Genomic DNA, 24,810 nt, shown 5'->3' with positions numbered 1-24,810 from the left:
CATGTTGACCAGGATGGTCTCAATCTCTTGATCTCGTGATCCACCCGCCTCGGCCTCCCAAAGTGCTGGGATTACAGGCTTGAGCCACCGCGCCCGGCCCCCTGTGTATTTTTATGAAAACAGGCACACTGAAATTGAGTAAGAAGAGTGAGTTCTCTGTGACCACTAATCTTTTATTGCCTAGTATACATTGGGAAGACATGGCAGACCAGAAAGATATGTCCCCAGACACCATTTCTTGAGGCCACCCCCATTTCACTCCAAAGATCCAAGAGCTTCCGTCAGGAGCCCTGTGGACCAGTCTGCAACACCTACCCAGGCCCACCCAACACAAGTGCCCTGCTGATCCCGCACTGCAGCCTAGGAGACGCACTTGTCACACACGCATCCAACAGCAGAGAGGGATTTCCCCAACTTCCCTCCAGGCTTCTGGCACAGGGCTCGCATCAGTTATACCTAGGACAAAGGTTATCTTAGGAGTGAACGGAGGCCCTTACAGCCTCCCATTTCCTGACAGCTGCCTTGGGACCAAGGGCCAGAGCTCAGCTGCTGACTTGTGCCTGGGTGTCAGGTTGTCTGGACTGCATACCTGGCCATCCGTGGAGCCAGCCTGGTCACTGAGGCACTGCAGAAGAGAAGGAGGTCATGTCATTGTGTCCTAGCCTTCTGGAAGCCAGTACCCATCTGGACATGACAGGGTCCGTGCCTGTGCAGCCAGAGCAGCTGCTTGGCCCAGGACAACAAAGCAAAAGCCAGGGTCCCTGCTGCTGCCCCGCTCTTCCCACCTCCCAGCCCCGGGGCTCCTCACCTCGCACCTCCAGGCGGCACTCACACTGTGCCTCGCCCTGTAAGTTGGCAGCCCTGCAGACATAGATGCCTCCATCAAAGGGACAGGGCTTTCTAATCTCCAGGGTCAACACTCCCTGCTTGCTGAACATGCGGAAGCGGGCATCTTCTCCCAGGTCCAGGCCATTCTTGAACCAGGAAATCTTGGGCTACAAATAAGGTAAGGAGAGGGAGGGAAGCCATCCAGGCCGAGAGACCTGGCAGGGACCCGGGGACATGCATTTGTGTTTCCCTGGGCCCCTACTTGGGGGTTTCCCACTGGAGTCCCTGACTATGCCCAAGGCTGGAAATGAACACAGAACCAACAGTGAGTGCCACAGCCCTGCTCAGGGAGAGGAGCCCGGCCCGTATACCCCAAGGTGGAGAGAACTCGACATTGAGGCCCATGAGCCAGCCTGGACCACAGCCTGAAGTTCCCTACCTTGGGGCTACCCCGGACAGCGCAGCAGAGCATAGTGGTGTAGCCCGCGATGACTGAGCGGTTCACCAGGGGCTGTGTGAAGCTTGGGGCCTCGGAGAAGTCCAGGGCCTTGTAGTTAGGTGGCTCATAGGTGATGCCTGTTGGTAATAGGACTTGGTACCGAGACGGCTACACCAAGCTGGGCCCCCCCTCCCTGTTCCCACAGCCTCCCTGCCCCAGCCCCTGGTGCAGGGAATGAGGGGACCGCACCTGGTCTGGGGATAAAGACGGGCTCCTTGGTGGTGGCCGCTCTGTCACTGGAACCAACCGTATTCTGGCTGAAGACGCGGAAGTAGTAGCCATTGCCGATGATGAGTTCTGGCACCACGCAGTGGGTGCGGCGGTAATGCTCCAAGACCGTGAACCACTCCTGGGGCAGGGAGGGAGGGGAGGCATCTCGGCCAGGCCCTCCCTGACACCAAGAGCCCCTCCTGGGTGCCCCTGGCATCTCCACCCCTACCGTGGAGGGACTCGGGACGGCAGAGGGAGGGTGAGGGGTCCATGGTGAGGACAGCAAAGGGTGGCTGGGGCCTGGGTCTGCCGGGCCTAGGCAGGGTGCACGTGGGGACCCTGGGCTCACCATGGTCTTCTTGTCGGCTTTCTGCACCGTGTAGCCCCAGAGCTCCGTGTTGCCATCATCCTGGGGTGGCTTCCACTCCAGAGCCACATTAAGACCCCAGGCATCAGTGACGCGGAGGTCCTGGGGAGGACTTGGCTTGTCTGCGAGAGACATACCCAGTCGGGTCACCATACCTCCTGACAGTGAGCAGGGTGACGCTGGGCTCCAGGGACCCCCTACCCCTGCCAGCCAGTACCCTGCTGGGTACTGGACTGAAAAATGTGAGCTGTGGGTTGGGTCCCCTGGCCCGGCCCTTGGCCCCAGCAGACCTGCTCAGGGATGGGAAACAAGGGGCTCAGGGAGGCCTTGGCCACGCACCGACGACCTGCAGCACCAGCGTGGCCTTGTCCTCCATGTTCTCAATGCGTACTGTCACCTGGTAAGTGCCTGAATGCACGCGACGAGCAGCCCGGATGAACAGGATGGTGTCTGTAGGGCTGTTGCGGACACTCACCTCCTCGCCTGCCAGGGGCTGCCCCTCTTTGGTCCAGGTCACCTGAGGCCGGGGCTTGCCCTGAGGGGAGGAAAAGCTTAAACTGAACTCGGCTCTTTCCCAAGACCAGCCAACACCCCAGTCTCTGGGACCTCAGATCGGGCCAGCCCTGAGCCATCAGTCTGCTGGCTGGGAACAGCACACTGTAGCCTCTCCCCTGGGGGACAGGGAAGGAGGCTGGTCCCACCTGAAAAGGGATGAGGAGGTTCACAGCTTCCCCGACCTTCTTCTGAATGGTCTGGCGCAGGTGCCTAGGCAGTTGGAGCCGTGGCCGTTCTGTGGGTGCAGAGTGGGGAGCCAAGTGAGGTCCCACCACAGCCCTGAGGGCCTCCATGGCTCCATCCTCCCTTGAGACAAGGCCCAGAGAGCTGCAGCTAAGAAAAAAAGCTGCCTGCTGGGCCCTGTGCCTCCTTTAGCTCCTGAGGACACAGCAACTCCAGCCTGCCCAGGCCCAGCTGGCTTCCCCCTGAGCCTCACCACATTGCTTCATGAGGCAGGGATCAGAGAGGGTAAGCAACTTGACTGGAGTCACACAGCTAGTAAGTCACAGGTCAAGGTGTAAACCTGGGCTTTTACATCCTCTGCCCTGTTCCACCCCAGTTTGCTGCCTCATTCCAGCTTTGAGAACCAATCTTTACAAAAGATGGACCCTTTACTGGGACAAGGAACAGAGCAATGGGAAGTGGACCCCAGAGGGACCAATCTAACAACACAGACAATACTTACTGTTGGAGCTGAGACTCCTAGAAGAGAGCGTGGGTACCGTGGCCTTTATTTTCCCTGTTCCAGAACTAGGGGGTTGACATAGGCCAAGAAAGTCCTCTCTGCACTTTTTTTGGTTTTTTGGGTTTTTTTGAGACGGAGTCTCGCTCTGTCGTCCAGGCTGGAGTGCAGTGGTATGATATCGGCTCATTGTAACCTCCGCCACCTGGTCCAAGTGATTCTCCTGCCTCAGCCTCCCAAGTAGCTGGGATTACAGGCATGCACCACCATACCCAGCTAGTTTTGTATTTTAAGTAGAGATGGCGTTCCACCATGTTGGCCAGTCTGGTCTCAAACACCTGACCGCAAGTGATCCGCCCGCCTTGGCCTCCCAAAGTGCTGGGATTACAGGCGTGAGCCAGGATGCCCAGCCACCCTCTCTGTGCTTTCTTCCTGAGCCTAGTGCATGGATGATGGCTCCAACCCCTCCTGTCCCTGCCCAGCATTCTGGCAGGGCCTCCCTGGCTGTCCCCACCTCCACTGAACACCAAGGGCTTGGGGTGTCAGTGGCAGGTCTTGTGACTGCACGAAAGGGCACTCACGCAGGATCTCCTGCACCGTCACCGGCTCCGTCGTGGTAACAGGGGCTCCAGACCCCGCCATATTGTGTGCCCGCACTCGGAAGAGCAGCCGGGCCCCTGTGGGCAGGTCCTTCACCAGCATGGACGTGCACTCCGTCAGTCCCTGCAGGGCAGCCACCCACTCTGAGCCTGGGGATGGGGAGGGGCAGGCAAGGCCACAGGCTATGTCAGCGTTAACACCCCATCCCCGCTGCCCACCCCTCTGATACGAATCTCCAGGACTGAAATATGTTTTCTGGCCGGGCGCGGTGGCTCAAGCCTGTAATCCCAGCACTTTGGGAGGCCGAGGCGGGTGGATCACGAGGTCAAGAGATCGAGACCATCCTGGTCAACATGGTGAAACCCCGTCTCTACTAAAAATACAAAAAATTAGCTGGGCATGGTGGCGCGTGCCTGTAATCCCAGCTACTCAGGAGGCTGAGGCAGGAGAATTGCCTGAACCCAGGAGACGGAGGTTGCGGTGAGCTGAGATCGCGCCATTGCACTCCAGCCTGGGTAACAAGAGTGAAACTCTGTCTCAAAAAAAAAAAAAAAAGAAATATGTTTTCTAAATGTAGCTGCTGATTTCGCGCTGCTCGAAGAAGTGCTGCAGCCAGCTTTACTCTGCACTTTTCACTAGGCAAGCTTTTTTGCTTCTGAAAACAGGACAGATATTTCTCTGGATGTCCTCAATGTTTGGCAAAAGTGGGCCCAAAAACCTGACCTACGCGTGGATCTGCTCAGTGGCAAGGTGAGCGTATTCTTCCTTTAGGGAGGAGGGCTGGTGGGCGGACACTCACAGCCCTCTAGGCAGTACTCCACGCTGTAGCCGTCCAGGCCTCCTGCTCCCACGCGCTCCGGGGGCCGCCACTTGAGGGAGACCGTGGTGTCCGAGACGTCCTCTACTGCCAGGTGGGTGGGTTCGCTGGGGGGACCTGGGAGAGGTCAGGGAGGGGTCTGAGCAAGCTTGGGGAGGCTGGAGGTCCACGGCCTAGACCCTGAGCTGCCCACTGGTCACACAGAGGGGACTTCTTGTTCTGCTGGCTTTCAGGTACTTTAAGGAATATTTTGGCTCCGTTACAAGACATGTCTGTAGATTGTTTTGAAAACGAACAGCAATGACGGCCAGGCGCAGTGGCTCACGCCTGTAATCCCAGCACTGTGGGAGGCCAAGGTGGGCAGATCACCAGAGGTCAGGAGTTTGAGACCAGCCTGGCCAACATGGTGAAACCCCGTCTCTACAAAAATACAAAAATTAGCTGGGCACGATGGTGGATGCCTGTAATTCCAGTTACTCCGGAGGCTGAGGTGGGAGAATCATTTGAAGCCGGGAGGTGGAATTTCCAGGGAGGTGAAATGGAGCCAGGACTGCACTCTAGCCTGGGTGACAAAGTGAGACTCCATCTCAAAAAAAAAAAAAAAAAAAGGAGGGAAAAAAGAGAGAATAAAACTACAGGAAAACATGGCCATTTCCTGGGACCATATGATTAGGTGAGCTAAGAGCTGAACTCCAGAAGTCAGTCCCTAAAAACACAGGCCTGGACCCTTCTTCCCACAGGCCCCACTTCCTGCCATCTTCCCAAGCTGTGCCTCCTTTCTGGGCCCAGGGGTCCCTGGGCCTGCCCCTGCCACAGATGGCTGCCCCCAGACTCACCCACCCTGGTGGGGACAGGTGTCCTCCAGAGCCCTGCCACACCCTCAGCTCCTGTTCTACCCACTCAGACCCCATTAGACATGTGAGGACACTGAGGCTGCAGGGAGGGATGACTCCAGTTGGCCTCCCGGGGACCATGGAGCTGCCTCTGCCATCTCTGAGCCTTGGTCCAGGACTCTTTCCACAGACAGACACCCTCAGAGCCCTCCACTAACCACAGTCCTTGCCCCATTCCATAGATGACAAACCCTGGGTTGAAGGGAGTGGGGAACAGGGGACAATGAACATGTATTGAGCACCTGCTGGATGCCAGACACCCTGCCTGGTCCTCCCATATCATCCTAACAGCTCTCTGAGGCAGGCAGTGACATTATTCCCCTTTTGTAGACATGGAAAGTGAGGCTTGAAAAGTGAACTAGGGGTCCGCATAGCGTGAGAGTCAGCCCCACCCCAGCCAGCTGGGCGATCTCAAGCAGGTCATTTAACTGCTGGAGCCTGTTTCCTCATCTGTAAAATGTGGCTGACTATCCCCCGTGGAGGATGAAAGGAGACCGTGGATATAAGTGTCTAGCGTGGCCGCCTGCAGAGCAGCTGCTGTTACTGGGGGCTGTTGCCTGGGGATGGGGCAGGGGGCAGGAGCAGGCCAGGCAGGCTCACCGATGGGCATGAAGGGCTGGGAGGCAGGGCTGGGCCTGGACATGCCAATGGCATTGACTGCGTAGACGCGCATCTCGTACACCACACCCTCGATCATGCGCCGCGCCTCATGGCTCAGCTCCCGAATCAGGTCGAAGTTCAGCCGCATCCACCGGTAGCTCTTCTTCTTCTTGCGCTCCAGGATGTAGCCTGGCTCGGCGGAGATGGCAGCTCTGGTCTGGGACCCAGGCACCCCCACACCGCCTTCCCTGGGCTCCTTCCGGTGCCCTCGCACTCACCCAGGACAGGCTGCCCGCCGTCGTAGGCAGGTGGCTCCCACTGCACCATGCAGGAGTCCTCGCCCACATTGCTGATCTTGGGGGCCGCAGGGGCATCTGGCACGTCTGGAGGGGGTGGGGCCTTAGGTAACGTTGTTCATCCCCTTCCCACTCAACTAACCGACACAGGCTGCCCCCACCACCCTCAGATCCCAAGAGATCTTTCTAGAATGCATTTATTTCCTTCTTTTTTTTTTTTTTTTTTTTGAAGTGATACGGAGTCTCACTGTGTTGTCCAGGCTGGGTCTCGACAGGATGCATTTCTGATCATGTGGCCAGCCTGCCATCAATCCTCTAAGGCTCCTCCATGCCCATATTCACCCCTGTCCTGGCTCTGATCCACCCAACCCCACCCAGTCCTCCCCTGACATTTCATTCATTCTCCACATCCAAAAGGCCTTTCCTTTCTCCACCCCTTTGTACAGTTTCCTCTGCCTGGGATGCCTTTCCTCACCATCTTCTCAGCCTCCTAAAGGCCTCACCCCCAGGAGCAGCGATGGCTGTCTGCCCAGTGCTCCCACACCACGTTGGACACAGCTCATGCACAGCAGTGTAGCGGGAAATCTGCTGGATGCGTCTGTCTCCATCTCCCCCAGAGTGGGGCCCTCGTGGGCAGAAAAACCTGCCCCATTGCCGCTCAGCTCAGGGAGTGTGCCCGTGATGTTTGCCAAGTGGCTAAATGAGTGAACAGATGGGTCTTCCTTGGGGCTGCCCCTCTGTGTTCTCCAGCTTGGACCCCAGCCAGCCTCACCGATGACCTTGACTGTGAGGTTGACCTGGTCCTCGCCCACAGGGTTCTTCACCGTGACCGTGTAGATGCCCTCATCTTCCTTCTCTGCCCCCTCGACTGTGAAGATGCTTCGGTCCTTGGTGGTCTCCACACGGACCCGGCCCTCGGTCTCACACAGCAGCTGGGGGGAGGGGGAGTTGGGGTGAGATCCAAGTCAGACCCTAGAGGCCCCTGTAGCCTCCGTAACAGCCAGATGACCTGGGGTCCATGAGGGGAACACAGCCTGAGGGAAGACTGCACTGTCAGCATCTGATTCAAAATCCTCTGTGTGGCACCAACTGAGGGCAGGGGCCTGGACTCTAGCTTTATCACAGGACCTGGGGCAGCCACCTGTCCTCTGAGATGAGCTATTGTGAGGACCCTGCGAGACCCCACCCTTCAGAAGAACCAACAGTGCCAGGCAGGAGCTAGACCCTGGCAGCTACACTGGCAGAAAAGTGCCTCGGAAACGACCCCCGAGTTGAGAGGAAGCACAAGGTCAAGGTCAGGGTCAAGGTCAGCTCAGGATGAGGGAAGCCAGGAAGCAGCCTAGTCATGAGGGCTTTCTGGCAACAAGAGGGTGTCCACGCCCTTGTGAGGGTCATCAGCACACTCCATAGAGACCCTGCCTCAGGTGTGAGGGCCCCACAGGGACCCTGCCGGGGGCGGCGACACACCTGGTCAAGTGTGGCACCTCCATGGAGACCTCGCCAAGGGCTGGACACCACGTAGGTAGAAAGTGGTTGAGATAACCGAGCCCATCCTGACCTCAGCCTCACTCACCTTCTTGTCAAACACCCACTCGTCACTGTCAGCTGCGTCCTCTGGGGCATCTGAGGCTGGCCTGGCTGAGGGCTTATTCCCCTGGCAACAGGGCAGGAGGGAAGTAGAGGGCAGAGGAGCTGACTCAGCCTGGAAGTGCCCCTCTGCCTCTTCTTCCACCCCCCAACCCACACTGCCCACCTTGCCTGCACCCTGGCCAGTGAGCCTCTGCTCTACCGGGGGGTAGCCAGCAGCAGGGCGTGCACATGTGGGAGGGGTGTGCAGCAGGCCCTAGCACTTGGCTGGTTCCACACACCCATCTTACAGACGGGGAGACTGAGGAGGGACCCACAGTACCTGCGTGATGGCCTTCTGCCAGATCACAGTGGGGGCAGGGTCCCCAGAGATAGGGACGTCCAGACGTAGCTTATTTCCAGCTACAACCACGATGGTGTCTGGTACGCGGCCCGGGCAGTCCAGGTGGATCTTGGGCGGTTCTGCGGAAGAGGCAACGCAGTTCAGAGGAGTGGGAAGCCCAGGAGGGGCACAGGTCACTGGGGAGAGGCCACTAGGGAAGCTGAGTCCCGATTTTTTTTTTTTTTTTGAGACAGAGTTTCGCTCTTGTCACCCAGGCTGGAGTGCAATGGCGCAATCTTGTCTCATCACAACCTCCACCTCCCAGGTTCAAGCGATTCTCCTGCCTCAGCCTCCCGAGTAGCTGCGATCACAGGCATGCGCCACCACACCGAGCTAACTTTTATATTTTTAGTAGACATAGAGTTTCTCCATGTTGGTCAGGCTGGTCTCAAACGCCCAACCTCAGGTGATCCGCCTGCCTAGGCCTCCCAAAGTGCTAGGATTACAGGCATGAGCCACCATGCCCGGCCCACTTATTGGTATTTTTAGATTTGTATTGAGGTATAGTTTATGCGTGATAAAATGCACAGATCTGACTGTAGACTGTAAGTACACCCACGTAACCATTAAACCAACCAAGATCTAGAACATTCCCATCACCCCAGGACGTTGTCTGGGAGGCTTGTAATATTCAGGTAAGATCACTTAGCATAGCATTTTGAAAACTGGGGGAACACCAGTCTACACACACACACACACACACACACACACACACACACACATTTAAAAGGTTCCCTGGCCAAATAAATCAGGAATCCACCCTTGGTTAGACAAAGTTAAACAAAGGCAAGTTTCTTTACCTAAGCAGGATGTTTCAGAGCCCTTAACACTTCTGAATCAACAAGAGGTGAGGCAGGTGTTCACTGCTTCCCAAACTGATTTCATCAGAGAACACCTTGCAAGTGGGTTAACAATGTTCAATGAACCCAATTTGGAAAGCACGCAGAGTATGGCACAGTCTAGATTATTTTCGTAAAGTTAAACTTGTAGAATGTCTGATTATAGCTTAATCTTGGGCCGGGCGCAGTGGCTCATCCCTATAATCCCAGCACTTTGGGAGGCCAAGGTGGGTGGATCACGAGGTCCAGAGATGGAGACCATTCTGGCCAACATGGTGAAACCCCATCTCTACTAAAAATACAAAAATTAGCTGGGCATGATGGTGCGTGCCTGTAGTCCCAGCTACTTGGGAGGCTGAGGCAGGAGAATCACTCAAACCCAGGTGGTGGAGGTTGCAGTGAGCCGCGATCACGCCACTGCACTCCAGCCTAGGCAACAGGGTGAGACTTAATCAAATTAAATAGTTTTTTTTTCTATTTTTTATTTATTTTATTTTATTTTTTAGAGACGGGGTTTCACCATGTTGGTCAGGATGGTTTCGAACTCCTGACCTCAGGTGATCCGCCTGCCTTGGCCTCCCAAAGTGCTGGGATTACAGGTGCCAGCCACCGCGCCTGGCCTAGCTTTTTTTTTTTTTTAAGAGCAATCTCCACTCACTGCAACCTCTGCCTCCCAGGTTAGAGCGATTCTCCTGCCTCAGCCTCCCAAGTAGCTGGGACTACAGGCATGCACCACCACACCAGGCTAATTTTTGTATTTTTAGTAGACGGGGTTTGCCATGTTGGCCAGGCTGGTCTGAAACTACTGACTTCAGGTGATCCACCCGCCTCGGCCTCCAAAAGTGCTGGGATTACAGACATGAGCCACCGCCCCTGAGCTGACTAAAGCTTCATTTAAAACCAGGAAAAGGAGAGGGCCAGGCGCGGTGGCTCACGCCTGTAATCCCAGCACTTAGGGAGACCAAGGCAGGTGGATCACTCAAGCTCAGGGGTTTGAGACCAGTCTAGGCAACATGGCAAAGAAACCTTGTGTCTACCAAGAAATACGAAAATTCGCCGGCACAGTGGCGTGTGCCTGTAGTTCCAGCTACTGCTGAGGATCGCTTGAGCCCGGAAGGCAGAGGCTATAGTGAGCTGACTTCGTACCGTCATACTCCAGCCTAGGTAACAGAGTGAGACTGTCTCAAAAAATAAATTAATAAAGATAAAATAAAAGCATAAGAGGTACTTCCAAAAGAAGAAAAGGGCTGGGCACAGTGGCTTGTGCCTATAATCCCAGCTCCTTGGGACGCTGAGGGAGGAGGATCTCTTGAGGCCAGGAATTCGAGACCAGCCTGGGCAACATAGCAAGACCCTTGTCTCTACAAAATCTTTAAAAAGTATCTAGATGTGGTGCTGCACACCTGTAATCCTAGCTACTTGGAAGGCTGATGTGGGAGGATTCTTTGAGCCCAGGAGTTTGAGGCTGCAGTGAGTTTTGGTCACGCCACTGCACTCCAGGCTGGGCAACACAGTGAGATCCTGTCTCTAAAAGCAATAATAATAAAATTAAAGACGAAGAAAAGATGTGACCAGGCATGGTGACTCATGCCTATAATCCCAGCACTTTGGGAGGCTGAGGCAGGCGGATCGCCTGAGGTCAGAAGTTCAAGACCAGCCTGGCCAACATGGTGAAACCCCATCTCTACTAAAAATACAAAATTAGCCGGGTATGGTGGCAGGCGCCTGTAGTCCCCAGCTCCTCAGGAGGCTGAGGCAGGAGAATCTCTTAAACCGGGGAGGAAGAGGTTGCAGTGAGTTCAGACCGCGCTGCTGCACTCCACCCTAGGCGACTGAGCGAGATTCTGCCTCAAAAAACAAACAACAACAAAAAGCTAATCTTTTAGAAAGAATAACTACGCTATGGGGGTAGGTTTCCTCTTCCCATTTTACAGAAGAGGAAACTGAGGCTCACAGAGATTATAACTGACCCCGTGGTCATGAGTGGCAAAGCTGGTGCTGGGCCCCAGGCCCCCACCCCTCATGCTTGCTCTTCCCTCTGTGAGTGGAGGGGAGACCTGGGCGGGTGGGTTGCAGGAAAATGGGCAGAACCAAGACTCAAGGGCCCCGAGACTCACCCTGCCTGGGGACGAAGTCAATCTTGACCTCTGCAAGAGAAAGAAGAGCAAGTGGCACGGGGGTAAAGGCAGAACCCAGTGACAGGGGCTCTGGGCCCATTGCCCCCACCCACCCTAACCCAGAGCAGCCTCACCCATGAAGTGGAGCTTCGCCGACAGGTTGCAGGCGAAGCCCTCAGGCACAAAGCTGTAGTCAGCCTCGTCAGCAGGTGTGACGTCGTCAATGGTCAGTTTGTGGACCCTGCGGGGGAGCCATGGCTCAGGGGACCCCACTCAGTCACATACCCCTGGCCTTGACAGACACCCCAGCCAGGGCCCCAGGAGGCCCTCACCTCACCCTGGCTTGTTGGTGTTCTGATTTTTTTTAATGTTTTTTTTTTTTTCTATGTTATCAAATTTTCCAGCTCTTTCATGTGCTTTCAGAGGTAGACAGTGTAGAAGTGATTTCTACATCAAAGCATCCCCTTGGCTGGCACCTTGGAGACTGGGCAGGGCCTAGGTCTCATTAATCTCTGTGAACTCAGGCCCAGCACCGCCAGCCCAGTTGCTCTGGGGATGAGCAAGAGGGCGGAGACACAGGGAGGGACTCTGGCCAGAGCCAGCCTCCTTGGTGGCCTCCTGCCCTGCCCTGGTCACAAGTTGGGGGAGGGCGCTGGGGAGCTCCTGACCCGGTCTGTGTGTCTCCCTGCCACCTCATTGTCTCTGTCCCTCTGTTCTTCTCTGTCTCTGACGAACTCTCCTCTGTGTGTGGCATGTGCCTCCCTGTCCATAGCTTTCTGTCTCCATAGAGCAATTTCTGTCTGTGTCTCTTTGTCTTTTCGTCTCTGTTTCTCCCACGCTGTGGATCTGTCTCAGTCTCTGTCCTGTCTCTGTGCTTCTGCCTCTCTGTCCTCCATCTCTCTCTGTCTGTTTCTCCCCGTCTCTCTCTCTGTCTCCATCTCAGTCTCTGCCTGTCCCATCCGCCTGCCCTGCACTTACCGCCCAATATGGGACACCTTTATGCGGCTGTCGGGCACCAGCTCCTTCCCATTCTTCAGCCACACACCCCGCACGTTCTCATCCGAGACCTCGCACTTGAACACGGCCTGGTCCTTGGCACCCACCATCAGGTCTGCGATGCTCTGGTACACCTCCAGCTTCTTCTCTGCGGAGCGTGGCAGAGCTGTTGAGCTCGGGAGGGTATGTGGGCTCTCAGGCGCTGGTGCGCACGTGTCTGGGTGCGTGCAGGCATGTGAAAACACGTGTGTGCCTGTGTGTGCCATGTTTGCCTATGATGGCGCAGTGCACACAAGGAACCTCAGGTGTTCGAGGGGTGGGGACGCTCACCAGGCCCATCTGACCCTCTCGTACCCTCTGGAGCTGTCGCCTCAGCATTGTCATTTTTTTTTTTTTTTGAGACAGAGTCTTGCTCTGTTACCCAGGTTGGAGTGTAATGGTGCAATCTCGGCTCACTGCAATCTCTGCCTCCTGGGTTCAAGCAATTCTCCTGCCTCAGCTTCCCGAGTAGCTGGGACTACAGGTGCGCGCCACCACGCCCAGCTAATTTTTGTATTTTTTAGTAGGTACGGGGTTTCACCGTGTTGGCCAGGATGGTCTCGATCTCTTGACCTTGTGATCTACCCGCCTCGGCCTCCCAAAGTGCTGGGATTACAGGCATGAGCCATCGCACCCAACCTTTTTTTGTATTTTTAGTAGAGACGAAGTTTCACCGTGTTGGCCAGGATGCTCTTGATCCCTTGACCTCATGATCCGCTCACCTTGGCCTCCCAAAGTGCTGGGATTACAGGCGTGAGCCACCTCACCCAGCAGCGTCGTCATTTTAGAGATAAGAAGGGTGAGGCTTTGGCTATTGACGGCCTAAAGTCACAGAAGCCTTGAGCCTGGGTTTGCCTGCTCTCCCGCTGCATGGCTGGGTGGGGTGGGGTGGGGGCTGAGGGGCCCAAGCCCTGAAGACTCTCCCCACCGACCCCAGCCAGGCTCACCCTGCACGATGAGCTCAGCCAGCGCCTGGCCCCCGCTGGTGCGCAGCGCGTAGTGCCCCGCGTCCTCCAGCGTGGCCTCATTGATGATCAGGTGGTGTCTCCGCCCGTCCTTCTTGAACCGGTATTTGAAGGTCTCCTCCCGGGTCAGCTCCACCCCATCCTTCAGCCTGGACAGGTGGGCAGGTGGGAAGTTCTGTGGCCTCTTCTGGGCAGATGTCCCCGACACCCAGCCCTACCCCTTGTCCCATGCCTCTGGCACTCACCACTTGACCTGCGCCCCCTCCTCCGAAACTTCACACTCAAACTCCACCCGCTGCCCCACCATCACCAGCTGGTCCTCCAAGGGGCGCGTGATGAGTACGGGGGGCTCTGTCCAGGCAGGGCGAGCGTGAGGGTTGGCTCCCCTGAGCCGTCTCCTCCCCAGGTCCCCACGTCCCCAGGTCCCAGGCCCACCTTTGACAAAGAGCTCTGTGCTGCACTTCTCCCCACCCACCACGCACTGGTAGGCTGCGTCGTCTGCCAGCGAGCACTGGCTGATGGTCAGGGTGCGCTTGGCACCAACGGACTCGAAGATGTACCTGGGTAGGGGCCGCAGGGAAGTGGCAGGAGAGCCAGGGACGCACCTCCGGGCCCAGGGCGCCCCATGGTAACCCCTGTGCCTCCCACCCCAAGCCATCCAGAGGGAAACTTACTTGCTGTGGAACAGAAGGGGTCATTGGAGCATTCCCAACAGGAGGAAGTGAGCCCGAGACAAAAGGAGAGAGCAAGAGGACAAGAAATCAGACCCAGAGAGATGAGCTGAGAGCCACAGAGAGCCACAGACACGCATGTGTAGATAGGCAGGAGGTGAGGTTGTGGGGATCCCCACCTCCACCCCAGCCCCCCCCGACCCCGGGCCACACCTGCCACTCATCTGGATCTCCTGACCATTCTTGAGCCACTTGACCTCAGCGTCGGGGTCGGCCAGCTCCACGGTCAGCCGGATCTTGTGGCCTTTGCTCACCTGGTAGGCCGGCTCCAGCTTCTTCTGAAAGGCTGAGCACCATCCCTCAGCCCCGGCCACCCCACTGCCCACACCCTGCTCCCCCAGGTTGGGCTACTGGGGCTGGGGCTGGGGCCCAGTTCCTCACCCAATCCCCACTGTGCCTCCACCTGTCTCTCTGTGTCTCTATTTCTGTTTGTTGTTTTAATTTTTGTTTGTTTTTTGAGACAAGAGTCTTGCTCTGTTGCCCAGGCTAGAGTGCAGTGGCGTGATCTCGGCTCAGTGCAACCTCCACCTCCTGGGTTTAAGTGATTCTCCTGCCTCAGCCTCCGGAGTAGCTGGGATTACAGGTGCCTGCCACCATTGCCCAGGCAATGTTTGCATTTTTAGTAGACACAGGGTTTCACCACGTTGGCCAGGCGATCGTGCTGGGATTACAGGCATGCTGTCTCTATTTCTTTATCTGTGTCTATGTGTCTGTCCATCTCCTTGTCTCTGTTTATCTGACCTTGTCCTTCTGTCTTCCTTGGGGTCTTCTCCACCTGCTCAGCTCAGGGGTTGGGTTAGGGGCTTCCAGAAGACAGAAGGAGAACTGGGGCTGGGACAGATGTGCCTTCTCTTCTCTCAGCAACCCCTGACTTTTGTTCTCCTGCCAGACGTTCCCACCTAGCGGCCCTCTCTGCCCACCAGCGCTCTCACTCCCATCTCAGCCCCCAGGGCCAGTGCGATGGTCCCCTGGCTGCTGCGGTGGGGGAAACAGGGCTCGGAGAGGCGGCCAGCCCAACGCCAGCAGCCCCGCAGGCATGTGGCAGAGCTCGGTTTCCAGCCCAGCCCTGCCCTGCGACAATGCCTCCTCTTGCGGCAGTGTTTGCAAAAGCCCGAGTTGCTGCTGAGCCCAGGCAGGAGGTGGGGGCTCCATCCACCCAGCAGAGGACCCCTGAGTCCTCAAATGCTCTGGCTGGGCCTGGAGTCAGCTGCGGAGGGGCAGAGATCTATGCCAGGTGCTCTGTGACCTTGAGCTATTTCCCTAACTAACCTCTCTGTGCCTCGCTTTCCTCCTTAGCAGCCTGGAAATGGTCACCGTCTCTCCATCACAGTGTTCTGAGAATTAAATGAGACAATTATGTAAAAGCACCTAGTGCCTAGCTTAGGAAGGGTTTCGCTCTTTTTTTTTGAGATGGAGTCTCGCTCCTGTTGCCCAGGCTGTAGTGCAATGGCATGGTCTCGGCTCACCACAACCTCCACCTCCCGGGTTCAAGGAAATTCACTCTTTTTACTATTATTGGTATTTCTGGAAGATACCCCTGCCCCTGGAGGTGCCCGTCTGCCTTGCCAGCCTCCATCTGCTCCTCCTCAGGCACCTGCAGGCCTTTGCTTGGTGACCTCTGGGCTCAGCAGTTCAGAGGTTAACCCAGAGGCACACTGGTGGCATCCAGGGGATCCCTGGCTTAAATAGGGCCACAGCGCAGGTAAGGGTGAGGTCACCTAGCTATGGGGTGAGGGAGGCAGGGCAGAGGGTTAGAGGGCCTGGGGGAGATCAGCTGGGAGGGACTAAGCAGCTCCTTTCCCCTTCCCTTCGAGCATGTATGTTTTGTATGTGTGCTTTGGGAGGGGCTCGTCTCGCATACCCTGCACGGAAGCTGACCCGTCTATTCAGTTGACGTTTATAGAGTGCTGGAGGTGTGTGCCAGGCACCATGCTAGACTCAGACGTGGCAGGGAGCAGGCATCTGAGGCCCTTGATTTCCCGGCTCACACCCGCCCTGGTCAGTACCTCGGTGGGGAAGGGCTAGCCTGGGTCCTCCTCCTTCCACCTGCCTGGGGGTGAGGGGGGCTAATCTGAGCCCTCCTGCTTTGTTTGCCTGGGAGGAAGATTAACCAGGCTCTTCTCTCGGCCTGTGTGTGGCTCTCCCAGCTTACCAGCCCTCTTCCCTTTTCTTTGGGGCGTGGAGATGGTTAACTGGGCTTCATTTCTTTTCAGAAGAAGGTAGAGAAAGAAAGAGTAGCCTGATTTTTCCTTGGTGAGGAGGGTTAACCTAAGCTCTGTCCTTTTCCTTGTGGCTGTCCTGGCCCAACCTTTGCCCTTCTCTTCTGTCTGTGAGGAAAGGGGCTAACCTGGGCATTCCTGGGTTTTTCTACACAAGGAGGGGTTAACCTGAGCCCTTCTTTCCTGTGTGTCTCTGTGCTAAGGCGGACTCTGCTCTTTCCATGTATGTGGAGGGGGTGGGGGGCTAACCTGTGCCCTCTCCTCTCCTGTGTGGGAAGGGCTAACCTGTGCCCTCTCCTCTCCCGTGGGGGGAAGGGGAAGGGCTAACCTGTGCTCTCTCCTCTCCCCACCTCTCCCCTGTGGGGAAGGGGGAGGGCTAACCTGTGCTCTCTCCTCTCCCCACCTCTCCCCTGTGGGGAAGGGGGAGGGCTAACCTGTGCCCTCTCCTCTCCCATGTGGGAAGGGCTAACCTGTGCCCTCTCCTCTCCCATGTGGGAAAGGCTAACCTGTGCTCTTCTTTTCATCTCGCCGCATGCCCTTGAGCCTCTTCAGCATGCCCCGCAGGTCAGTGACACCGTACTGGAAGGCGATGCGCTCATACTCGGATGGGGGTGCCTGCCGCAGGATCTCCCACACGTCCTCCTCTGCTGGTGCCTCTAGCTTTGAGTCCCTGTGTCCCGCAGTCCAGGCTGTGGCCAGGGGCAAGTCTGCAGCCCTCCAACCCCACTTCCCCGGGTGGGGCTTCCTGGGCCCAGGAATAAGGAGCTGTAGCCACCCCTGCCCCTCTGCCCCTTCCCTTCTGGTGGGGCAGCTGGAGGTGGTCTGAGTCCTAGGTCAGGTCTGGGGGCCGAGGGAGCATAAGGGGGGCTGGGGATATGGAGGGGTTCCTGGCAGAAGGAGGGGTGATGAGGGTGCTAGGCTGTGATTGGACACTCACCTCGAGGCCCTGAAACTGCTGCTCGAGGGCAGGGAGAAAGGGCAGAAACACGTGAGGGGTGCAGGTGCCTCCCCTCAAAGTCCCGGACCGCATCCATGGTCTTCACCTCCTCCCGATTCTCTGAGCTTCCATCCTTGCATTGCAGGGCACCCATGCTGCTCCAGAGACTCTGGCAGGACCGCCTGTGTGCGTTGCTTTTTCTTTTCTTTTCCTCTTTCTTTCTTTCTTTCTCTCTTTCTTTTCTTTTCTTTCTTTCAAAACAAGGTCTTACTCTGTCGCCCAGGCTGGAGTGCAATGGCACGATCTTGGCTCACTACAACCTCCGCCTCCTGGGTTCAAGCTATTCTCCTGCCTCAACCTCCCTAGTAGCTGGGATTACAGGCATCTGCCTCTGTACCTGGTTGTTTTGTATTTTTAGTAGAGACAGGGTTTCACCATGTTGGCCAGGCTGGTCTTGAACTCCTGACCTCAGGTGATCCACCGGCCTCGGCCTTCCAAAGTTCTGGGATTACAGGCGTGAGCCACCGCGTATCCCTCCTCAGCTCTGACAAATAGGGGATGGCAGGAGAAGCCCAAGGCACAGAGACTCACCCCAGTCTGTGGGGAGCTGCACCCTGCTCCGCGCCTCTCACCACAGCCCCTCAGAGAGGGGACAGGATCCTCCTGGCCCACCAGCGCCCTGCCACCCCAAACACCCAGACCCCATTTCTTACTCTCTGGGCCACAGCAGCATCAGCCATAAGGGAGGGGCCGGGGGGAGAGGGAGAGAGAGGACAGAGAGAAAGTAGTCAGTTGGGCCGGCCTGGTAGATAATTCCTGCAGCTTTGGGGACTCTCTCTCCATTGCTTCTGGGTCCCCAGAGTTACTTTTGCAGCCTCAAGTGTGGAGTGGCCGTGGGGGACACTGAGGATGACTGTTCATGAGACATAACGTCTGCAGAGCCCTTTAACTTCTTCCCACACAGGGATCGTGGCTCAACAGACACACCAGCTCAGAGAGGTGCAGTGATGTGCTCAGGGTCACACAGCTGGCAAGCTACAGCGCTGGGATTTGGAGCCAGGTCTCACCACCTGCCCCGGAACTGCCACCCAGGACTCACCTCTTCTTCAGCAGTGAGCTGAAGTCCAGAATCCCAGCGTCCTCGTGGCTGTCACTATGGAGAGGGACCCCTGGTAAGGCTGCAGTGAGGGTCTGGAGGGGGCTTAGGAGCAGGACAGGGAGCAGGGTGGGGAGGGAGGAAGGGACGCTGGCCAGACTGGGCTCCTACCCATCTCAGACCCCCAGGGGTCTGTGGATGGTGCAGGTAGGGCTTGGGGCACGAGTACCTGATCCGCCGGCCACCTCCAGCCAGGCTCCTGTGGGAGTTAGACTCAGTATCTTCACCCACCCGGGAAGTGTGATCTCCCCACAACCCCTCTGACTTCACCTCTGCCCTGACCCCCAATCCAGACCCAGAAGGGCCTCAGATCCAGCACTGGCCTCCCCCAGGTCCTGAGGATGGCCACTCACGTGCGGCGGAAGGCTGATAGGAGGTCCAGGTCTCCGGGGCCCATGGCGTCTGGGTTCAAAGTGTGGAAAGATGGGGGAAAGGGCTTCAGAGGGGGCCATTTGAGAAGCCCTGCCCTGGGGGTGGTCTCTGAGTCTTCACAGACTTGCCCATTCTGTGGATCTCACCTTCCCAGCATTCCCCAGGGTCAAGGTACCAGGGAGGTGGGACTGTTTATTGTCCCCAATTCCCACCCAACTCTCAACGCACCCTCACCCATCCACCAAACATCCAGACAGTGCCAGGCCCTGGGCCAGCCCTTGTGACACCAAGATGATGAAACAGAGTCCCACCCCGATGAGACCTGGACTGAGCCCTAAGCAACCACCCCACCCCTGCAAGCCTGGGGTTTCTCTCACACCGCAGCACGGGCACGTGGTCAGCACTCGTGTCTGGCCAGGAGGAGACATCCTTCTTAGTGTTGGGAAAGGGAGGCAGGTGCACAGGGAGCCCGAGCCCAGCACAGGCAGTAGGTCCCCTCACCGTGGACAGTGAGGTTGAAATTGGAGCAGTCAAATTTGTCCTTGGTGGACACTTCACAGCGGTAGCCGCCAGCGGAGGCAGGTTGGGCGTCGGTGATGTGCAGCTCAAACAGATAGACCTGTGTGCATGGAGGGAGGGGGCATCAGGGAACACCAGGGGCCGGGGGACAAAGCTCCTCACCCTAAAACAAGACTGGGAGTGGCTGGTGTGGTGGCTCATGCCTGTAATCCAGCATTTTGGGAGGCTGAGAGGGTGGATCACATAAGACCAAGAGTTCCAGACCCGCCTGGCCAACGTGGTAAAACTCCATTGCTACTAAAAATAACAAAAATGGCCGGCCGCGGTGGCTCACACCTGTAATCCCAGCACTTTGGGAGGCCAAGGCGGGCGGATCACAAAGTCAAGTGATCAAGACCATCCTGGCCAACATGGTGAAACCCCATCTCTACTAAAAATACAAAAATTAACCGGGCATGGTGGCACATGACTGTAGTCCCAGCTCCTCAGGAGGCTGAGGCAGCAGAATTGTTTGAACCCGGGAGGTGGAGGTTGCAGTGAGCACTCCAGCCTGAGCAACAGAGCGAAACCCTGTCTCAAATAAATTTAAAAAAAAAAAAAAGGAGGCTGGGAGTGACAAATGCCCATCAACCTTCTCACCTTCAGGGTTAAGAGAAAGGGGACCATCTCAAAACCCATGACTGCCATCTGCTGGCACATGTGGTGAAACATAGTGCTTTTGCGCAGTGTACAGCCCGCACAGCTGAACATGTTGGCCCTCTCCTGCTAGAGGCCTCTCTCCTGGCCCAGGACTGTGGAAGGTTAGGAAAAGCAGAGGTTTGGAGTGTACACACAAGGGTTAGACTTAAATCTAAGGTTCTGGTGGGCAGGGTGGACAAAAATGAAATAACACAGAAAACAAGGCTTAAGTTTCTAGACCTGTGTCTAAGTTACACTGGCCCAGCTACTTAACCTCTCAAGCTCTGGTTTCCTCATCTGTATAATAAGGAATTGTTGTGGTCAATCCCTGAGAGTCCCTTGAGCTCTGATACTCACCCATCCGGGGGCTTTACAACCCACTAGCTGTTGCCCCCAGACTTCATGGTGTACTCCAGCCTTCCTGAGCCCTCCTAGAGGCCCCTGAGCCTTATTAGGTGCCCCCTTGAGAGAGTCACATCCTCCAAGTCTCTCATGTCCCCCACAGTGCTCCTGTGAGCCTCATCATGCTCCGTGGCCTCCAGGATCTCCCTGTGGGCCCCTGGCCCTCAACCTGCCTCATCGGTTCCCCATGCCCCTGGCTTGCAGCTCGTGTGTGCCTCCCTGTGTGCCTTCTGCCTTCCAGAGCTCTCCATGTCCCCTCTTTTCATGTCCCCATGACCCTGGTGGACCCACCTTGCTGGCACGGTCGTAGCTGTCGTGCAGCTGCAGGTGCTGCCCCACCTTGCTGCTCAGGTCCACCCACTTGCCCTTGAACCACTTGACCACGGGTGGTTTCAGGAGGCTGGCCCCAGCCACGCGGGCTGAGAAGGTGATGCTGCCACCTGCGAGGGCAGGGTGACAGGCCTGGCTTGGGGAGTGTCCTGCTGCCCCCCTTCCCACCCCCGACTGGGCACAGCAGCTCACACTCACCCACAGTCACCTCGCCATCCTGTGGCCGCATCACGAAAAGGCCAATGGGGTCATCGGGGGCTTCAGGGGTGGGGCCGCTGGGAGCTGCTGAGCTTGACCCTGTGAGCAAAGGCTTTTTTTTTTTCTTGAGACGGAATCTCACTCTATCCCCCAAGCTGGAGTGCAATGGCTCAGTCTCAGCTCACTTCAACCTCCACCTCCCAGGTTCAAGCGATTCTCCTACCTCAGCCTCCCGAGGAGCTGTGATTACGGGCACGTGCCACCATGCCCAGCTAAGTTTTTGTATTTTTTAGTAGAGATGGGGTTTCACCATGTTGGCCAGGCTGGTCTCAAACTCCAGACCTCAAGTGATCCACCCACCTTGGCCTCCAAAGTATTGGGATTATAGGCCTGAGCCACTTTGCCTGGTCAAGCAAAGGCTTTTGAGACCTGCCCCAGACACCCCCTACCCACAGATCCTGCCCCTCCCTGCCCCAGCCCCTCTCACCTTCGGGACTTGGGACACTTCCTCCCAGCTCAGCGGCTGGGGCCGGGGCTTCTCCAGGGGCTTGAGTGCCCTCAGCAGGGGCAGGGGCAGGGGCCAGCACGGGCTCTGCCTTCTCTGGAGGGGATCGGATGGGAGTTGTGGTGCAGCCACTAACCAGAGACCCCTCTACCCTCTCTCTCCTGAGCATCAGACCCCTGAGCCTGCTGTAAACGAGGAGAGTCTGCCCTGTCTGTCCCCCCACTGCCCGGGCCCCTCAGAGGCAGCGCATACTGAGCTGCAGAGCCAGGCTGCCTCTCACATTCTCCTCCGTGTCCCCGGCCATCAGTTCCCACATCCGCTGCACCTGCCCCTAACAGCTCCAGGTCCATCCCTGCTCTGTCCCAGCCTTGGAGCAGCCCCTCAGACTGGGCTGCATGCCTCGTCACCCACACCTCCTGGGGCTTCCCTGCCAGCACACAAGGTGTCATCTGTGCCTGGTCATCTCCCCAGGGAGGTCTGCAGAGGGAGGGCAGGGTTGAGCCTTGTTCTCGTCTCTCACCTCCTGCATGGCTAGGACAGGCCAGGGCGGCACATGGGGGTACTTAGGTCATGTGCAGAAAAGGGAGAAAGGGCGTTCCTGGAGGGGGGTGTGGGGGCACAGCCACAGCAAAGGCAAGAAATTGTGAAAGCATCTCCTCCTGTTCCCTGGATGGATGGAGAAGCACCTCGCTGCCCCTCCCCCCAGAAGCCTGCACCTCAGGAAAGGCTGACCAGGATCTTACCTGCCTCTGTGACCTTGAGTTCAAACTTGACCTTGGAGGAGCCAGCAATGACTGCGTAGGCCCCTTGGTCAGCAGGGCCCACCTCCCGCACTGTCAGTGTGTGTCGTGTGCCCTCTGCAGTCAGGATGTACTTGTCGCTGGCCCCGATGTCACTGCCTCTGTGCTGCCAGCGCACCTTCACTCCTGCCCGCTCTGTCTCGGCCTCAAACACGGCAGGGCTGCCTGCTGCCACTTCCACTGACCGTGGCTTCTTGCTGAAAGCTGAGACTGAAGGGCCAGATGGAGGCTACAGCAGCCCCTGGCTGAGGCGTGCACCCCACCCCTGCAGCCCCTCTTAGTAAATACTGTGATAAGCAGTTTCCATGCATCCCCTCGTGTAATACTCCTACAGTATTATTACGAGGTAGGTGCGGTTACTCTGTTCATTTCTCAGAGGGCGACACTGAGGCTCAGAGAAGCTAAGTGCCTCCTCCAAAATCACACAGCCTGTAGTCAGGAGAGCCAGGGCGGTGGTCCTGGCCTCCAAACAAGACTTTTGTGCTGTGTGTGTCCCCTGGATACGCCACTCTTCCAGCTTGGAGACACCCGTGAGAAGCCCAGCTCCCCTCCCCCACCATCTGGGGCCCTTGGCAGGGGGCAGGGAACTCTGCCTTTTTGGAATGTGGCCAAATTTGTCCTCCAGGGACCTCAGGCTGAGAATCAGCAACTGAGATAAAGCTGGCCTGGGAGGGCGTTGGGGAATGGGGACCTGGATCTCTGCCCTGGACAACCTTGGTAAGGGCACGGCCCAGGCCCAGGACCCTGGCCTGTGATTTTCCCTGCCCTTGGCCTGAGTTCAGGGGCTCCTGACTGTCCTCTTCAGAGAAGAGGGACTGTGTCACCCCCAACATGGGTTCCACACCATACAGGCTCATGAAGCAGATAATGTCACAACCAGGAGGAACCAGCCCACCACCACCACCCGTCCCAGTCCCCAGGGTGGGAAACTGAGACCCAGAGTGAGTGGAGACTCGTCTGAGGGCACGGTGTGAGCCTGGCTCCACTCCGCATAAATGTGGGCTCTGTCTGCGGGGATCCCTGCTGTGGAAGGCGAAGGAAATGGGGCAGGGTTGGGGTCCCTTTGCGTTCTGAGAAAGGGTTGACGCCGGGTGCTTCCTGTCTTGGCTGTGTCCCCGCTCTGCGTCCCTGACCCTGGGTTTACCTTCACCTCTCATCAGAGGGTTGGGAGAAAGAAACTGAGACTCAAAAAAGGACCCAAGAGGACTGGCTGGCCTGTCCTGGGGCTCAGTGGCCATGTCCTCTTCAGCCCCCTCAAGAACTCCCTCCTAGTCCTGCTCCCCAATTGTAGACACCCCCTGCTCCCACACTTAGACCCAACCCCAGGCCCGGAGCTACCTGGCTTCTTCCCCGGCTCAGGCATCCTGAGAGACGTCACACCAGGCACCAAGCAGGCACAGGCCACCCTAAGAGGGACTGAGTGGGGTCCTGTCCTTCCCGCTATATATGGGGGCCTCCCCCCTCCCCAGGCGCTGCTTATCTGCCTCTTGTCCAGCCACCTGCTAAATATAGATGAATTCCAGAGAGCTGAGGTCTCTCCAGGGAGAAGGTAGGGCCACACTGTCCCTGGCTGGCTCCTGTCCCTCCCCCCCACCACCGCCGAAGCACAATAGAAGGGCTTCTGCCTCCCCAACCTTTGACGAGCCTCGGGGGTACCCCAAGCCCTGTGTGTCCCGCTCACAGCAGATTGCACAGTGGGAGCGTGCTCGGCCCATAACCCTGAGGCTGACGGGTCAGCAGCATCCTTGCTGGCTGCTAAGGCAGTGGCCACGTCCACAGACCCTGGGGCCAGGCTGCCCCTGAGTCCTGGCACTGCCATCTCTTCCATCTCAAAGCACCTGGTTTCCTCATCTGTAAAGCAGGGAAGGTGACAGCAGCACCCACTGCACAGGATTACCAACGTATGAAGTGGGTTTATTTTTAAAATGCTAGGCTGGGTAGGGTGGCTCATGCCTGCAATTCCAGCACTTTTGGAAGCCAGGCGGGCGGATTGAGGCCAAGAGTTTTTGAGATCAGCCTGGGCAACATGGCAAAACCCCATCCCTACTAAAAAAAATTAAAAATAAAGGCCAGGCATGGTGGCGCATACCTGTAATCCCAGCTACTCAGGAGGTTGAGGCAGGATAATCTCTTGAACCCAGGAGGCAGAGGTTGCAGTGAGCCAAGACTGTGCCACTGCACTCCAGCCTAGGCAACAGTGTGAGACTCCATCTCAAAAAAATTAAATTAAAAATAAAATAAATACACACAGAGAAATTAGCCAGGTGTGGTGGTGTGCACCTGTAGTACCAGCTATGCGGGAGGCTGAGGTGGGAGGATGGCTTGAGTCCAGGGAGTTCGAGGCTGCGGTGAGCCAAAATCATACCACTGCACTGCAGCCTGGGCAACAGAGTAAGACTGTGTCTCAAAAAATAATAAAAAAATAAAAGTGGGCTGGGCGAAATGGTTCACGTTTGTAATCCCAGCACATTGGGAGGCCAAGGCCAGCAGATCACTTATGTTCAGGAGTTCAAGACCAGTCTGGGCAACATGGTGAAACCCCGCCTCTACAAAAAATACACAAATCAGCCAGGCATGTAACGCACACTTGTTGTCACAGCTACTCGGGAGGGTGAAGCAGGAGAATCGCTTGAGCCCAGGAGGTCAAACCTGCAATGAGCTGTCTTGGTACCATGCAATCCAGCCTGAGAA

General features: G+C 56.9%; 1 protein-coding gene across 4 annotated transcripts; it reads right to left on the bottom strand.

Annotated features, from left to right (window-relative positions):
* Positions 1–134: 134 nt before the first annotated feature.
* Positions 135–23,564, bottom strand: MYBPC3 (myosin binding protein C3). 4 transcript variants are annotated; one of them, XM_032282186.1, is made up of 35 exons: positions 23,458–23,564; positions 22,063–22,329; positions 21,302–21,415; positions 20,815–20,913; positions 20,578–20,726; positions 19,189–19,306; positions 18,669–18,717; positions 18,485–18,514; positions 18,259–18,312; positions 17,992–17,994; positions 17,160–17,180; positions 16,729–16,892; positions 14,157–14,289; positions 13,947–13,949; positions 13,708–13,832; positions 13,518–13,623; positions 13,255–13,421; positions 12,251–12,416; positions 11,407–11,513; positions 11,273–11,302; positions 8,257–8,396; positions 7,921–8,001; positions 7,120–7,279; positions 6,330–6,434; positions 6,052–6,240; positions 4,541–4,675; positions 3,723–3,890; positions 2,606–2,694; positions 2,244–2,439; positions 1,887–2,026; positions 1,517–1,676; positions 1,268–1,404; positions 809–995; positions 590–625; positions 135–456 (listed from the first exon to the last, which is right to left on the bottom strand). In XM_032282186.1, exons 1-34 carry the CDS (start codon positions 23,480–23,482, stop codon positions 615–617), a joined length of 3,828 nt encoding a protein of 1,275 aa, XP_032138077.1. In that variant the 5' UTR covers positions 23,483–23,564; the 3' UTR covers positions 135–456; positions 590–614. The 4 variants fall into 4 exon arrangements, with proteins under 4 accessions (XP_032138077.1, XP_032138080.1, XP_032138078.1 ...); XM_032282189.1 differs by having other exon boundaries at positions 7,921–7,992; XM_032282187.1 differs by having other exon boundaries at positions 17,160–17,177.
* Positions 23,565–24,810: the final 1,246 nt, after the last annotated feature.

This window comes from Sapajus apella, unplaced genomic scaffold (assembly GCF_009761245.1).
Source record: "Sapajus apella isolate SASKATOON/1434 unplaced genomic scaffold, GSC_monkey_1.0 scaffold14, whole genome shotgun sequence".
Classification (NCBI taxonomy): Eukaryota; Metazoa; Chordata; class Mammalia; order Primates; family Cebidae; genus Sapajus; species Sapajus apella.
The sequence above is the reverse complement of the archived record's forward strand: the minus strand, read 5'-3'. Positions and strand labels throughout refer to the sequence as shown.

Coding starts and splice junctions, on each gene's coding strand:
- MYBPC3 (XM_032282186.1), bottom strand. CDS start 23,482: ATGCCTGAGCCGGGGAAGAAGCCAG. Junction 20,727..20,814: donor GGATGGCGAGGTGACTGTGG/GTGAGTGTGAGC, acceptor CTGCCCTCGCAG/GTGGCAGCATCACCTTCTCA. Junction 8,397..11,272: donor TGACTTCGTCCCCAGGCAGG/GTGAGTCTCGGG, acceptor CCTCTTCCGCAG/AACCGCCCAAGATCCACCTG.